Source organism: Siniperca chuatsi, linkage group LG5, assembly GCF_020085105.1.
Source record: "Siniperca chuatsi isolate FFG_IHB_CAS linkage group LG5, ASM2008510v1, whole genome shotgun sequence".
NCBI classification, from domain to species: Eukaryota; Metazoa; Chordata; class Actinopteri; order Centrarchiformes; family Sinipercidae; genus Siniperca; species Siniperca chuatsi.
The window spans coordinates 11,877,724-11,894,954 of record NC_058046.1 but is presented as its reverse complement, the minus strand read 5'-3'; the positions used below and the strand labels follow the sequence as shown (position 1 = coordinate 11,894,954).

The following is a 17,231-nucleotide window of genomic DNA, read 5'->3' as shown; positions in this document are numbered from 1 at the left end:
CAATTACGATGACATGAATTCCCGCGTTGCTGCGCTGGTGAAGTTTCATAGAAGCTGTAAGGGGGTTTATGTATGCTAAAACATCTAGCATTGTTTACTTTGTTAAAATCACAAAGGTTTTAACTTCTAAAAGCAAGTGAAGTAGAAGATACTAATTTATCTTATAATATGGAAAGTAAACCCCATGTGTAAGACTGCCGACAAGAAATGTTATCATTATATTTCGGAGCTAAAACAACAGTGTCAAACTTTACATCTCATAATGGACTGCACTCAGGCATGACATTCGTACAGGACGAACAGATATCAGATGTCAACACTGAGCCAAATGTCAACGCAAACAAACACCTCCAGCAGAGCAAACAATTATTAAAGAGGGAGCAAACAGAAGCAGTCTTTGCTGAACTGAAGACTTCCTCCAGGCGTTGTCGGGTCTCTCTGCTTTGACATCGTCACAGTGGCAGGTTAACAGCCCGGCTGTGGTCAGATCACAAGGGCAGTGACGGCTGGATGAAAGGGCTTCACCAAAAGGTGCTAATGGAAACATCCTGAACCTGAAACACCAGCATCTCTGTCAAAACCACAGAGGGAGAGGAGGTGAGAGAGTGAGGAAGAAACAGACACTGAAACGCAGAGAGGCTACCGTTGTTTGTCCAGACAGAAAGGGTCATGGTGGTGATGGCATGTCCTATTCTTTACTGTGATAGCTAGAGGATAGGGGACAAGGGTGTCAGTCGTCAACAAGACTGTTTCAGCTCCCAGAGGACAAGGGGGCAAGCCGAGCCGGTGTTGTCTTTCACTCCTGCTGACCTGTTTGAACTACAGTGGGCCGTCCGCTGTCACCCTGTTTAGACAGCTAACAGTCTGCTCATTCTGAACCCAGACTGTCAACAGCACCTGACACTCAAGACGGCACTTAAGACACAGAAGTTTTGTTTATCCTCCTTTTGGTCTTTCTCTCAGGTGAATGAAGGCATAGATCTTCTTAACAACTGTAGTGAAGATGAAACATAATAATAATTGGATGCAACCATGAAAAGGGTTGCTGTCCTTCTTGGGAGGTTCACACAGATATCATTTTTGATGTAGTAACACCTGAGTTGTTACAGTAAGAACTGCAGATAGAAGTTAGAACATGCACAAGCAGACACAAACAGATCTCAGTTGTAAATATTGTCCATTATGTAACAACACGAAGACCAATTAAAAGATATCAACCTTATAGGTGTGTCAAGTTCCACTTAGGTTTTAAGTGATGTTCAGACTAAACACAAAGCTAATTTTAGAGGCAAGCGCGATTGTGCAAACAGACTTGAAGTGGATCTGGGTGGCACAAACTTCATGGAAAAATATGCGCTCATTCAGAGGGTTATGACTCCAAATTATGAATGTACAGAGATAACAGAAAAAAAACTTGTGTTTCTGAGATCTGTCAGCAGTCGAATATGTCGGATCGATTATTCATGAGTTTGAGGGCCATGCAAATTACAGGAGTATCCGGGAGAAACAACAAAACCGGAGGAAACCGAAAGGAGGGTGCCGGGAGATAGCCTTGAAATACGGGAGAAACCCAGGAAAAACGGGAGTGTTGGCAGGTATGCACTCTTATGTCTGTACAGTAAATACACGGCTACAGCTAGGAGCAGGTTAGCTTAGCATAGCATAAAGACTGGAAACAGGGGGAAACAGCTAGCCCGGCTCTGTCCAAAGGTAAATCGCGCCAACGAGCACCTCTAAAGCTCACTCGTTAACAAATTAGATTAATTAGATCCATACAAAAACAGAAGTTGTGATTTTATGGGAGGTTGTGTGCCAGGCTCTTTCTTGGCTGGTGTGCACAAGACTTCCTGAAGTCTTGTTGTCACCATGAGGTTGCCAGGTAACCAGAATTTCTTAATGAAATATTCCGTTAATTAGTGAGCCTTAGAAGTGCTAGTAGGTGGACTTTTTTTTACCTTTGGACAGAGGCAATCCCCCAGTTTGCTCTTTAGCTAAGCTAACCAGCTACTGGCTGTAGCCTTAAATTTACAGGATAGATACGAGAGTGGTATCTATCTTCTCATTTAAGTCTCATCGTAAAAGCGAATAAGTGTATTTCCCAAAATTTCAAACTATTGTTTTAATTTAAGTCAAATTTGTGCAAATAACGTGAGGCGAAAATTTACTTCAGTCTGAACACACCTTTAGTCAAATAAATTCTTCTTGACTGGGTTACTATGATTGTTTGTAATGAGAAACTCTGTTTTAAATGAAATAATAATGACTTTAAAAGCCAGACAAAATACTGCTCTATGCTTTAGGCCATGAATGCTTTTAAAAACGAGTTTAAGAGCTCAAACCTAGCCTGAGTCTGTCGCACCCAATAGTAACAACGGTCATCTTTGAACATTCAGTGTGCACTTATTCTTTGCTTAAGCCACTGGCTTCTTATCAGAGCCATCACCAATAAAACTGATTTCAAATCCCTCTACTAAAGCCTCTACATCAACGTCCTTTCCCATGACAAGAAGCAGCTACGGTCTCGTCTGCAGGAACTATGAAGCAGAAAAAGGAATGTGTGCGTTTGCATGCATGTTTGAGATAGATAGAGATGAATGTATATTGTTTCATGTGTTCTTTAATCTTAGGAAAAACAGCCCTTCCCCAAAGATATCATCCCGCATACTTTGGAGATAAAACTGAAGCGTATCAAAAAGGATGCATAAAACTTGCATGTCAAACAGCTCCAAACAGGACGACTTTTGACTGACTGTCTTAGTGGCTTCTTCTTTTTGACAGTGTTGGATATGTTACAGGTTCCCAGTTCGATCACTCAGGAGGCAGTGATGTTGAAATGGGAATCACTTGGTATTAAGTTTGATATCAATGTCAGTCTGGGGCACCTCTTGAACACCAAACGTGTAGAAGTCAAACAGCCATTGCACTTGCTCAGAGTGTAAGGGGGGGAAAAATGCCCACGGGCACATTCCATAACTGGGTTACCAACAGCTGTCTCTCTGACAAGAGCTGAAATTTGTGAAAACAAGATATTTTTACTGTTACTATCATTTATTTTATTTCTGAGGCCTATGACTGCATTCCAGACTGTAGATATAAAGTTTACTTTCCAGGTTATAGCTCAACTTTCAGAAACTGTTACACAGTTTTTGCGCTGTCTGTAAAGTACCCTACAATGGTATAACCTTTAAACTTTAGAGGTTATAACATTGTAGGGTAATTTCTCCTTCAAAAATAGCCCACAAGCTTGATCACGCAGCCACGTCAATGTTCTGGGGAGTGCTGTTTTGATATTTGAGCCTGAGGAATGCCTACAGATATAGTGATTCCTCTGTCTGAGGAGGAAGCTTCATAGATGAGGTAAGACTGCTTACAGCTATGAAACAATATCTGAAACAGATTAAAAGACATTTTCCGCAGCTTGATTCATGTTCCTTTCAGCTCGCCTAGGTGTTACACCTCGCAACAGAAAGGTGAAGAGATCATAAAAGATGTGCAAATGCACTCTTGCATGTGTTTGGGAGAAGCAGAAAACAAAGAGAGTTAATTTTTTGTCAGCTACTGAAGCCTCCAGTGTTGACTTACAGACATTTTAGATTTGTTATCAGTTTTTTCCAACATCTTTGCTGCATTGTTCTACTGTAGATAAAGATTAATGGGCAAGACTGTGTAAAGATTCAACATGAGGAGAATTACATCAGAAAGAGAGAAATACTCTTGGTCTGTGGTGTCTGCAGACACTGTTTGTTCCAGCTCGTCTTCAAACTTGCTCAGGTTTCACTGCAAGGCTTGTCAATCCCTCCCAGGACTTCAAACGAAGCACTGAATCCTTCACCTGCACCTTCACTCATCCCTTCACACCTTGCCGACAACCTGCAGCGCAAGTACAGCGATGGTAAATTATCTGTAATTACCTAGATTTGAGCTCAACATAACAAAGACATTTTGTTTGCTGTTGTGTTATTACTGGAACATCACATTCAAGCTAGCTCTCTCATTAAAGCTGACATCTCTCCAATGTGCAGTTATCTGCTGTGCAGCACTGAGAAAACTTCATCTGTGCCTGATTCTTTGTGCTAACATGAAAGCAAATAAAAGCGGCCAAAGAAATGTCTGTGAAAGACACTCTTCAGTGTTCTTGCAAATCTAAATAAACTTCAGAGAGACACACGCCACATGTGGTTCCTTAAAAAAGAGATTCATGCACCGGATGAGAAGACAATGACAAAACTTGGCTCTACACGCCTACTTCTATCCAGAGCATCACAGCTAATAACAGCAAAAGACAATGCCGTTCCCATGCTTGCTCTTCATGCCACTCTTATGCTTGCCATTAGATGTTCTCATTATTCTTCCCTGTGTCTTAATGCAAAGTGAAAACAGATTTGGAAGGCAATGAAAAGTTACCCAATCGCTTTAATCTCAAGCGCTCTGTGAAATCCGTTTATCCCTGATCATTATGACAGTGTTTTTCTGTCTGTATCGATAGTCATTTCCTTTCTCCCTGCAGCAGTCTTAGAGTCTCCGATGCTGGAGCTGAGCACAGCACAGCCAGCACAGTCCCACGGAGTGCAAGCAAAGGAGGAAATCAATAGAGAAAATATTGCTGCAGGCTCACACATTTTTATCTTGCTTTGAACGAGTCAGCTTTAATTTTGCTTTGATCTCAATTTGCTGCTTTTGGGATAGCTTGGCTGCACATTCAACCAGGAGGAATACGCTTCCACCGAGGCTGTCTTACAAAAGACCCTTTCAACTGAGACCTTTATTTTGCCTATATGCGTCAGTGTCCATTACTGATTTACAAGGAATAAAGATACAAGGAATCAAAACAACTAATACTACAGGACTCTGACACACTGGTGCACATCTCATGCAGACAGTTCGCCAACTGCACTTTATCTATTCTAGTCAGGGAGGATTTACAGCCAAGCAGAGCAAATGTTGGACAATGTTAGCGAGGGGCCACAATAAAGAGATCCTTAGTGCTGCTGTCAGAAGTGGCTCAGTGTTGTTGTGGGGTAACAGGTTGACAAGACGCACAGCTGGCGTTGTTCTCACTGCTCTGCCAGCCACACCACCACACCACTCTTCTCCCCCACACATCATTAGAGCTGACACACCAAAAGGATGGCGATATTATAGCATCACCTAAGATCTGCTAAAGATGTCCCTTCCCTCATCCTTTTCCAAACCAGTGCATTCTTAGGAGGGGAGTTGTTTGGGAATTTGTTTCTCTTTTATAAAGCAGAGACAAAAGGGTAGGATAAATGACCGGGCAGAGAAAAGACCAGCGCCTTGCTGGGGAGAAAGGGAAGGCTCTAATCTAATTTGGTTAGAGGAGGATATGTGTGTGTGTGTGTGTGTGTGTGTGTGTGTGTGTGTGTGTGTGTGTGTGTGTGTGTGTGTGTGTGTGTGTGTGTGTGCATGCATGGCTGCAATGCACAGTATGAGGGGACTGTGGGAATGGGACAGGAGGGCTGCGCTATTGAATGGAGCCTCCAGAGCCAGAAGCAGTGGGGAGTCTCCCCAGATGCCTGATTCCAGGCCGGCCACTCAAAGAAGGATTAGACCAGAGAAGGCCTTCCTGATTAGCAATTCACACTCAAGTGCCCCCACGAGGACCTCTGTAATAATATTGCCATCAGTGTCCTTCACTGATGCAGGCAATAAAATGTTTACCCCCTTTTTGACTTTTTTTCCTCCTCCTTCATCTATAACGTCTACTAATCGCTCGCGTGTTTTTAAGAACTTTGCAGAAAAGTCATCCAGCTCTTGCATGCGTCTCCACGAGGACTTAAAACAAAAATGCGTTTTGCAAGCAGTTGACTGTAACTGTTTTGGTTCACTGCTTCGTCTCAAGCTGCTGATCTCCAACAACCCACCACCCTCCTCCACGTCCTCCACCACCACCACTTATTCCTCCCTTTCTCTTCTCTTTGCTGTTAAACGACCACCACATGAAAGAGTATGATGTAAGAACACTAAACTAATATTGCTGTTTCAAAGCAGCCACAACCCAAATGTTATTGGGCTTCATAACAAACAAAATTCATTACAACACTGTTTATTGCAGATTGGCACCTTCCCCAGTCATATAAAGGTCCACCATTCTTATTATTATACTAATCTACTCTATAAACACTTGAAAGGTTACAATAATGCAGTGACTTCCTCTTATCAACCACAATGCACAATGAATGAGGTCAGAGGGTTAACCTTCAACTGATGGGACTCAACCCATAATAACAGCAGTGAAACAAAGCAGTTATTAATGGAGCAAAGGGAAAAGAAGAGTGAAACAAATTAGTCCTCATTAATAATTTAGTTTATTGAACTATTTAAACCATACGAGCAAAGAATACTGCAGGCTTTGATGTTGACAGGGCTCTTCAATAATTAATTGCTTGATTCATATGCGTTTTCTCAAAACGTCTGACCCTTTACTAAAACTGGTGCTCTTATTAAAGCTCTGGCATTTCAAAGGGGACAGAAAAATACCATGTTTAATATTAAACTGAATTATCTTTGCCAGCAGTTGCAAAACAACCTTTTAAACTGGGATAGGACCAACTTTTGCTTTAATATTCAAGCATTCTCCTTTTTTTCTTCCTACTAGGTTCTTTACTGTCCATGTTCAGATGCTTTCCTATCATTTTTTTTTAAATCTTTGGTTTTTGGCTCCAACCTCTTCACAAATTGTGGAGTGGCGATGAATGAGAAAATAACAGATTATGTTGATAAATAGGATAATCTTGAGCTAAACACTGAATGCATGTGATCAGGAGGGAGAACAGGATCCTTGGACAATGTGCAGGGCATGTGGACAAATAGTCTCACCTCCAACTGAGTGTGTTGTTTCTTCTCATTGTGCCCACTGAAAGAGAAGAGGAGGGCCTTGGTTAAGAAGATTATTGCCCTACCCCACCCGCACGTTTAATCAACATGCCCTTTCAACGCCAGCAACAATGGCAAACATGTCTAAAACATCCCCCATCTCTCTCATAGCACACCTCACATGTTGGAACAGCATGCCAGTCATCTAACCACCGCTATCAAGAGAAACACTATGATTACTCTCACTGATGCAGAGTTGGTGTAAGCAGATCATGGTTCCCATCAAAGAATTGATGGCGTCAATTTCAGAAATGTCACTATCATAGTGGCGTGTTTGATACCCATCTAATTTCAGGCTATGCAAACAAAAATGTATTAGCTTCAACTCATTTTTACTGATCAAAATTCCCTTAAGAAGCCAAGGAGCTTTGCTTCCTCACCCTTCATTTCTTTCATCCATGGTTAAATATGTAAATAAATGTCTAAAGTCATTCTTCAAAGGGGAACAAAAGAAAAAGGGGGGTTGAGGGAAAAGACAGCCATAAAATTCCTCCGATTCTCCATAACATTAGCCAGAGGGGGGCCAGCTTCCAGCCAGAGCCTAGCAGCAGGGGAGCGAGCTCGCTCCATAGAATCACACATCGCAAATCCCACACACAAAAAAATAAAATATCTTTTCAGCTTCAGCCATCAAAGGGCCCCCCCTTTCACTTTATTAGTTACAGAATTATCTCACAGTTGCTGATTTCTCAGAGATGGAGCTGCGCTGCTTTTATTTGTTGCACTGTTATGTTGCAAAGATGAGATAAAGTTGCTGTGTGTGTGTGTGTGTGTGTGTGTGTGTGTGTGTGTGTGTGTGTGTGTGTGTGTTATGCACATGTGTGAATACGAATGAGCTATAGGAGGGGTTTGTATATGAAATGGGTGTGGTAGACAAGAAAAAAAATCATAAAAGAGACAGTAGTAGCTGCAGAGGCCACATATGCTAAAGACTGAACAAGCCTGATTACTACCCTTTTCTTCTCATTTTCAAAGAGATATCATCATGACCAGCAAAACAATCATGAAAGAGAGGAAGGCAGGAGCAAAGACAGGAGTGAGAACAGAACAAAGGCACTGAATTACAACAAACCAGTAGACTGGGTCTTCTTATTAGACTTTGTGACAGTATTATCTTGTCAGCTTCATACACCAAAAGCAGCGATAATAAGGGCAGATATTTGCTTTAAAATATGCCAGACAGGGTTTCCTGAAAGCTGGATGATGAGTAAATGGAAAGCAGAACTGGCCCTGCCTCTGAGAATGCACTGATATTACATTATTCTTCTTCACATTAAAGCTGTCATCTCTTTTTGTTCTACTCCTACACATCAGCTACATAATAAAGGTCTAGTGGAGAGGGAGGGACAGAGCAGGCATGTCAGCTGTTATCCTTGTCTTTGTAAGGGGTCAAAATATATAAAATGCATACTGCTACTGCATCTGGGCTTTTTTGACAAAGGAAAATGGTTTGCATATCAATGTGAGTTTCCCACCAAAATTATTTTAACACACAAAATACTGACGGTTTTAAAAGAATGGTATCCGTCAGGAAATCAAACTAGCGTGGCAGCTAAAGGCATTGCTTACAGTGTGGGAACACATTAGCAGCTGAACGTTTAAACAGTGATTCTATGGCTTTTTTGAAATAAAGTGATGAACATGAGATATTTTCTCTTCAAGTTTGGACCGAACCTCTTCAAATGTTAACAACTGGACAAGTGAAACCTGAGAAGCACATGGGCTGCATAGGAGGACGGTATTGTGTTTATAAGTGTATTCCTACCCTATATTTATGCTCCTGCTCCACACACTGAGCGGTAACAGCTGAAATGCCACCGCTAAGATATGCTATGCTTAAACCATTTAGGCACGCTGGTGCCAGGTTTCTCATCTTGCCCAGGCACATTTCTGAAATACTTCTAAAAGCACTTTAGTGACTCTTGTAAAAATGTACTAAAAGCACTCCTGTTTACTTGTGATCAGCCTTGATGAAGACCATGGCCAGGCTAGGGTATAAATCTTCCCCCCACAAACATTTTTACAAGGTAACGTGAGTGAGGTCTGGAGGATCTCACACACATACACGCACATAAATAAGGCAGAGGGCCTCATAACCTGATCTTCTCTCAGCCTGTGAGACCATCCAGCTCCTCCATGAGCAGACTGACACAATATAAAACCAAGATGGAGTTCTTAGTGTCTAACAACAATGCATAATCAGGGTTTACTTATGCCATTTATTTCAGCGGTCTATGTGTTGATATGTTATATTCGGCTTATTTTATGACACACTGTGGCTTTGGTGCTGCTGTGTCGTTTGTAGGCCAGCTCTCTACAGGAATTGTTTCGCTTTACCAAGGCTAATAAAAGCCCATCCATTGATTTTCTGAACCACTTATCCTGTTTAGGGTCACAAGGGGCTGCAGCCTATCCAATGCAGGAGACAGGATATACAGTAGACAGTTTATCACAGGGCTAATACATATAAAGTGAGTGTAACACATCCATACTCATAGGGAGATATGGGGTGAATGTGAAAAAAACTCTACTTTATCAGTCACCCTTGATTCAATGTGCAATCATGACAAATGATTTCAGAAGAAAAAAGTTTAAAAATAAAAGAGGAAGCTGAAGTGAATCAACCCTATTCAACCAACAGTGGCAGCTTGTTAGTGCCTTTTTCTCAGTAGCCACTCAGATGGACACAGGGCTTTAGAAATGCTGTTGAGTAATATGATTCATTCTTTCATTTTTAATCAGAAGTATCTTTATCTGATTTATGAGAATGGTTCATCACCCACGTAAATCTTTACACACAAAAGTAGCACAATCCCACGAACAGTTGGAAAAATGTTCAATCTAAAACTGAAGTTTATTAAGATGTGAAGAATGAAACAGCTATTTACTGTAATGTGTCTGTATGTCCACCTTGACATTCACTGTGGAACAAACTCTTGAGGGTCTCTTATTGGAATCAGTGACTAAAATAAAGGGTTCATAGAGCCCACATAAAGGGAAAAAAAAGGGGAAAAAAAGGGAAAGTTTCATATAGTATACAGACTGACAAACACTCTCTTTGGCAACAGAATATAATCATTGTTTTAAACTTTTTTACATCCATTGTCTTCTTCTTGTTGTTATGTGTGTGAATTCCTTGCCTAAGGAATGAATAAAGCATGTTCAGTCACTGCTTTTACTCAAAATCAGGAGGTCTATCTGTCTCGTTTACATACTGTATGTGTACATCAATATATCATTACATAAAATATATTAAAAATGTCATTATTTAACGGGGAAATCCACCCTAAAACATAATTCATGCATGTAATTATTTTCATCTTAAACTGATCAGCATTCATTTTGCAGGCATGACATTGAAATGTCTGGTCTATGATTATCGTATTTCTACACCAGGAAATCACTGTGGGTGGTTCCAGTCAGTCTACAAGAACTTGTCAATGGCAGTGATGGAAAGTAACTAACTACATTTACTCAAGTACTGTACTTGAGGACAAATTTGACAAATGTGTAGGCCTACTTCCCTTGAACATTTTAATTTTATGCTACACTGCACTTGAATTCCACTGCATTTCAGGGGGAAATATTACACTTTTTACTCCACTATATTTATTTGACAGCTGTTACAAGTTACTTTGCAGGTTCAGATTTTACATACAAAACATATATTAATAAATAAAATATGATGCATTTTTATAGAGTAAACTATAAAAACAGCACCACTGGTCAATGAGCTGCTGAAGGTCTCCGGAAAACAGCATCATCTCTGTTTTTAGACCCATGCATGTTCAGTCATTTCTTACTGTGCAGTCAGGACAATATTAAATTAGTTTTCATATGGACTCTCTTGTTATTTAAGGCATACCCTTAGTTTAAGTAAAAATATATATTTTGACCACTTAGCCTATATGAAACCCTTAATGCAAAATCAAAGTTTGCACTGGTTCAAAACATGTTTTAAAAAAAATAGAAAATGTTGTTCAGCTGCACAAAAAAACACGGATTGCAGTGATAAAAACTGCATAGCTAGCAACAAAAGAGTTTCCCCTCGGGGATCAATAAAGTATTTCTGATTCTGATTCTATATGTTCACTGTTTTATCTGTTATTTGAGGTGAGACCTGAGACGCATTCTAAAACGTATTTTGCAAGGGGAAACAATAAAAGGGGTGAAAGGGATAAAAACTTGCCCTGCAGTCACATATGTGCAGACAGTGAAAACATCAGTTGTAACCAAAGCCCTGGTTCTGGTGCGCCTCTGGACCGCTGTGCCTGTGAGCCGTATTGCGCAATATTTTGGGATTCTCATAAAACGTGTCTCTGTTCTGTTGTAGTCGAAGTTGAGCACAAACAAACAGAGAGAAGGAAGTTTGCTGTGAGCCTTTGAAACTGCTGTAATGAACAAGCTGTTCCGCACGATTTGAAAATAATCCGCGTGTCAGTGTCATCTTTCTTATGCAAAGTAGCTGTCTTTGAAGGCGGATCTTTTGGCAGGTTAGACCGGGACGGAGGCTCCGACCAGCTCAGACGAGCGCTGCCACCAAACGCATCAACTGCCTGTTTACGGAGGAGCATAATCCTGCGTTTCTGGGACACGTTTATTATTATCACGGAGGATATTTATTTCACTTATTTTGCTGACTGACTGATTGTTTCGGGTGCCTTGTGAGCAGCCATCCCCGCCGCATAAAGGACTGGAGGAAAATAATTTGTGTTGTTTTTCCAAGTTGTCGCACTGCTGCGCAGACAGATAGCCTGCTCCGGAAAAGTGACATGAAACGTGGCGTCGGACAAGTGAGGCTTTTGGAAACAAGTAGGGAACAGATCGGAACACACAGCCATTCTGTTACACTCACAGTAGACTGATATTGATACTGTGCGAAAAACTGAGCAAGTAGCTCTTCAGCCACTTCAGCCACAAACTGAGCGCTTGAAAGCATGGACCTGAACGCACGCTACTTCCAGCGAGAAAACATCGTCGGACCACTGCGGGAATTATGTTTTTATTAAACTCTCCAAACCTAAAATGAGGAAGCGGTGGTCTTTCAACAGATAGTTCTGTAAGTTTTTCCACATTGATCTGACACACTAACACCAGCCAGGTTTCATCTCTGACTTTTTAATGAAAGAAACTTGTGTGTTGTGGTAGTGGTGAACATTTGGCCTATTTTTTCTTTAAATCAAAAGGGGAGAATGCGTTCAACTGTAAACCTGAGCCTCATCTGTGTGCTACTGGTCCTGTGGAGTGGTGGGGGTTCAGCCATTAGCTCAATAGACCCTGACTGGTCAGGAGAGGGGAGATGTCAACAGATCAACATCCCCCAGTGCAAAGACATTGGCTACAACATGACTCGCATGCCAAATCTTATGGGCCATGATGACCAAAAAGAGGCAGCAATAAAGCTGCAGGAGTTTGCAACGCTGATACAGTTTGGATGCCACAGTCATCTTAAATTTTTCCTGTGTTCACTGTATGCTCCCATGTGCACAGAACAGGTCTCCAACCCCATCCCAGCGTGTAGAGTTATGTGTGAGCAGGTCAAGCTGAAATGCTCACCTATCTTGGAACAGTTTAACTTCCCCTGGCCTGACTCCCTGGACTGCTCCCGGCTGCCGACCAAAAACGACCCAAACAACCTCTGCATGGAGGCGCCCAACAACGGCTCAGATGAGCCTCCCAAAGTCTCCCACACCCAGCCTCCAGATTTCAGGCCACAGCGGCCTCTGAGCGGACAGGACCTGCACCTTAAGGACAGCGGCAGCAAGCAGACGTGCAGCAATCCGGGCAAGTTCCACTTTGTAGAGAAAAGTGAGTCATGTGCCCCCAAATGTTACCCCAAAGTGGATGTATACTGGAGTCAGGGAGACAAGCAGTTCTCTCTGGTGTGGATGGCCATCTGGTCCATCCTCTGCTTTGTCTCCAGCGCCTTCACTGTGCTCACTTTCCTCATAGACCCACAGCGGTTCAAATACCCCGAGAGGCCGATCATCTTCCTCTCTATGTCCTACTGTGTTTACTCTGTGGGCTACCTCATCCGACTTTTTGTGGGAGCTGACAGAATAGCCTGTGACAGAGACAATGGGGTCCAGTATATTATCCAGGAGGGTCTGGAGAGCACCGGCTGCACTATTGTGTTTCTCATCCTGTATTATTTTGGCATGGCCAGCTCCCTCTGGTGGGTTATCCTGACCCTCACATGGTTCCTGGCTGCAGGGAAGAAGTGGGGTCATGAGGCCATCGAGGCCAACAGCAGCTACTTCCACTTGGCAGCGTGGGCCATCCCGGCCGTAAAGACCATCATGATCCTGGTGATGAGGAAGGTGGCGGGGGATGAGCTGACGGGCGTCTGCTACGTGGGCAGCATGGATGTCAAAGCTCTCACAGGCTTTGTGCTTATTCCTCTCTCCTGCTACCTTATTATTGGCACTTCATTCCTGCTGTCTGGCTTCGTGGCCCTCTTCCACATTCGTAAGATAATGAAAACGGAGGGAGAGAACACGGACAAGCTTGAGAAGTTGATGGTTCGCATCGGGGTCTTCTCCGTCCTCTACACTGTCCCGGCCACCTGCGTCATTGCCTGCTACTTCTACGAGAGGCTCAACATGGACTACTGGCGCATCCTGGCAGGGGAGCAGAAGTGTGTGGACAGCAGTGGGCCGGAGTCAGACGAGTGTGTCATGAAGACTTCCATCCCCGCCGTTGAGATCTTCATGGTGAAGATCTTCATGCTGTTGGTGGTGGGCATCACTAGCGGCATGTGGATCTGGACCTCAAAGACACTGCAGTCGTGGCAGAATGTGTTCAGCAGGAAGCTAAAGAAGAGGACGAGGAGGAAGGCTGCCAGTGTGTTCACCAGCAGCAGGCCTTACATCAAACCTCACCCATCTCTCAAAGGGCACAGTACTAAGTATGAGCCTACACGGCCCCCTCCAGCATGTGTATGAGATGGCTCTCTTTGTATGAACCCAACAATACTTGTAAAGCCCTTACCTAAACAAGACTTTGTAATCAGAGTGTTATCAAAAGAATCAAGGTTTATGTTTTATTTATGCAAACTGCACTAAAGATCATGCAACATGAGTTTTTTTCTATCTTGAGCCATCTCATGCAACAAGAGCTGCCTTTGTTTGAAAAAATCTGCTGCTCCTGGATTCACTTATCCTATTGAGGAACTTGGTAGAGAAAAAAAAATCTTATTGTTCCCCAGACAAAAAGAGTGGAATAAACCATTTGGATGTGCCATGGGGTTACTTGAATAATGTGCAATAGATGTTTTCCTTACAGGAAAAAAGACACTTGTACTGTTATTGACAGATTACAGACAATGAAAGGACCCCATAGACAATGGAGGCAAATGGTCAGAGAGATGAGTGTTGTGTTTGGAGGCTTTTTAATGGAAATCGAGGCAGTGTCATATATGTTTGAACTGGAGTGAGAGCAGCTGTTGAAAAGCGCTCAGGACCTTACGAACTGCCCATTGTGAGGCAAATCCACGCCATAAATTAATCAAGCACTCGTTATTAAAAAAAGTTATTTGTACACGCAGTTGAGTTTTCCATTTTTTTTCTTTGCTGTTTTATAGCACAATGGAACGTTTGTATATATTTCTAAAAACTTCAGATTTTATAGAAAAAATAATAAAACGTTCTAGTTTTAAATGTTTGTAAAGCCGGAATTGTGTGTTGCAAATGTGTTGTTCTTCCCTCTGTTGGCGTGAGCCTCCATTCTCATACAGCCGTATAAAGCTTGGTTTTTTACTATTGCTGCACTTGTGCTTCTCACACTCGCTATTTCTCTACAGGCAGTTCGTAGCAGTCATTTTAATACATCATAAAAATCAAAATCATTAACCTTAATTTGTGAATGTGATGGTATGTCAGAGATGGGTTTCAACAATATGTTTGGCATTCAGAATAGCTTTAAAAATAATTGACGGAGACAAAATTGTTTACATGACCAAAAGGAGACAGAAAGAGATTTTTTTTATGATAGTAATAACTGATTGGTTTTACAGCCAGTTCAGACCAGCTCATAAATGTTGTATATCCTAACTCTTGCTATGGAAAAAAAACTTGCCCTTTTACATATAAAAAAGGATGTTAGTGCTTAAGTCAACAGACACAGGAAGCATAAATAGCGACATCTCTAGTCTTGTTTTTCAATGTTCATGAGGAAACAATGGGACATTTATGTCTGTCTCCGTGTGGATGGATCGAAGGCAACTTAAAGGATTGTCTATGGCCTTCCATTTGCTGTTTTTATTCAGTACAGTAAGGCAACAAAGTCACTTATGCATATAGTTTTAAATTTAGCATTTAACATTTTATTTCTCAGGTTTGGTGTAGTGGCTTTAATTTGTGCAGTTAGAATACATACTATTTGATTAAAAAAATTCACCTTGAAAGAGTGTACACAATTACTCCTGTTAGTGAATATTTCAGTCAATATTCATAAAGATGAAAAAGTGAAAGTGCTGATGTCATCAAAAGGACACATTAACATTTTATTGGTTGTGTTTATTTGAGTCCAAAATGTTAATGATTTTTTTTATATTCCTCACTGCCTTTATGCTGGATGCTTATATAACCTTTTGTACAGTTTTTCACCTCAGCTGAAGTGGATATACAACTTTATCTCTTCCTCTCTCTCTCTCCCTCTCTCTCTCTCTCTCTCTCTTTCTCTCTCTCTCGCTGTGTTGCATATGTCGGTGCGTATCAATGAAGGGGATATACAATAATCCAGCTCTCATTCAGGACAGGATTAGACTGTTTGAAAGGTTTGACTTTGAATAGAGGATTGCTGCTACCCAAAAATACACAATATCTGTCATCTCTTCTCTTTTTATCAGCAAGGCATAGTGACATTTCTAAAGACACATCTGGCCTTGATTTGAAGTAGGTACATATTGACTGAAGCAGCAAACTGAATACATTGTATGGTGTCCTGAGATGTTTGGTGTTAAACAATCCTTACATTGTCAACAGTTTTAAGGTACATGCTCTGAGAACCACAAGTCTAGTCTTGAAAATAAGCAACGGCAATTTACTTTTGTCTTGACAGTGCTGTCAGAGCAACAGGAAAACATGGATATTTAAAAGTCATTGACTGCATGAACAAGTATGTCAACCATTTAAGGCACAGATATGCAGGAATATTGATAGATTAGTAAGCATAATAAGCATGAAGTTATTCCTCTTAATATTTAAAAAAAGATGCAGTTTTGGAGTACAAGACCTTTCCTATCTTTTATCTGCCTCACTTTTAAATCTTTTTTGAGAGTTTAACACCTATGGTTGAGAGTCCTCTCTGGTCTAATAAAGTTTCAGAAGTGTAGTAATGCTTTATCCCGGAGGGCATTCAAGTTCCAGCATCAGCCCAACCCGTTATAACAGTCAAAAGCACATGACTCACAACCTTTATGTGGCTGAATCAAAGTCAGCCAGTGTCTATTGATACTCTAAGTTGCGAAAAAGGTGTGAGTGCTTCTGAGAGCTTCAACAGAGGCCACCTGGATAACAGCCCCCGAGGTGTCTAGGAAGGCTGTAAATATAAATGACAGTTACCACCCCCCTCCAGGGCTTCTTCAGCCAAGCAGGCTTCACTTCTCTTCTTCTCCTCTCTTCAAAGGGAAAAATCCTGCTCAGAGCAAGGGCAAAGTATTGTTGGCAAGAAAGTTTTTTCGGGGGAATCACACTCAGCTGTGTGTATTGTTGGATTTAGGCTTTTAAAAGTATAGATCATATTTCATCAGATCACAGGTTATCAAGTCAGAAGTGTCTTAGCAGAGTGAAACATCTTCTGCCTGGTGTTGCAGATCATTAATTAAGACGATGTAGTCCCTCATTCGTCCAGGAGTGTTCTATCGTAGAAAAGGTTTCAGTCGTAGTCATCTGGACACTGTTTTCAGAATCAAGACGTTTTGGCTCCCATCCAGAAGTCATTCACAATTGAGAATGACTTCCGGATGGGAGCCAAACGTCTTGATTCTGAAAACAGTGTCCAGATGACTACGACTGAAACCTTTTCTATGACAGATCATTAATTGTTGTTCCTTGTGATGACACGTTTTATTTGACAAAGCGGGGAACCCCGCTACAACTATGTGACTAAGGCTGATGAATCTCAGACTCACATATATCTAAACTCCACTGGGACGAATTCCGTCACCCCACACTCAGCCACTTCCTGCCTCTCATTCTTTCCGCTCTGCCATGCAGGAGATAGCAGTGTCGGCGTTGGCTTATGATGTGCTGACAAAAAGGAGCTTGTGATCAGTGTTGTTAAAACAGCATCAAACCATTGATAATTACTTGAGTTAATTTAATCTGACTGGTTTT

The 17,231-nt window shown here is 41.6% G+C and overlaps 1 protein-coding gene across 1 annotated transcript; it reads left to right on the top strand.

The window, feature by feature from the left end:
• Positions 1-11,263: 11,263 nt before the first annotated feature.
• fzd10 (frizzled class receptor 10) lies at positions 11,264-14,569 on the top strand. Its single transcript, XM_044196971.1, has 2 exons — positions 11,264-11,953; positions 12,081-14,569. The coding sequence occupies exon 2, from the start codon at positions 12,087-12,089 to the stop codon at positions 13,836-13,838; it is 1,752 nt and encodes a 583-aa protein (XP_044052906.1). The 5' UTR covers positions 11,264-11,953; positions 12,081-12,086; the 3' UTR covers positions 13,839-14,569.
• The last annotated feature ends 2,662 nt before the right edge of the window (positions 14,570-17,231 follow it).

What these genes read in the sequence shown, in the direction of transcription:
- fzd10 (XM_044196971.1), top strand. Translation starts at nt 12,087, where the DNA reads ATGCGTTCAACTGTAAACCTGAGCCTCATCTGTGTGCTACTGGTCCTG.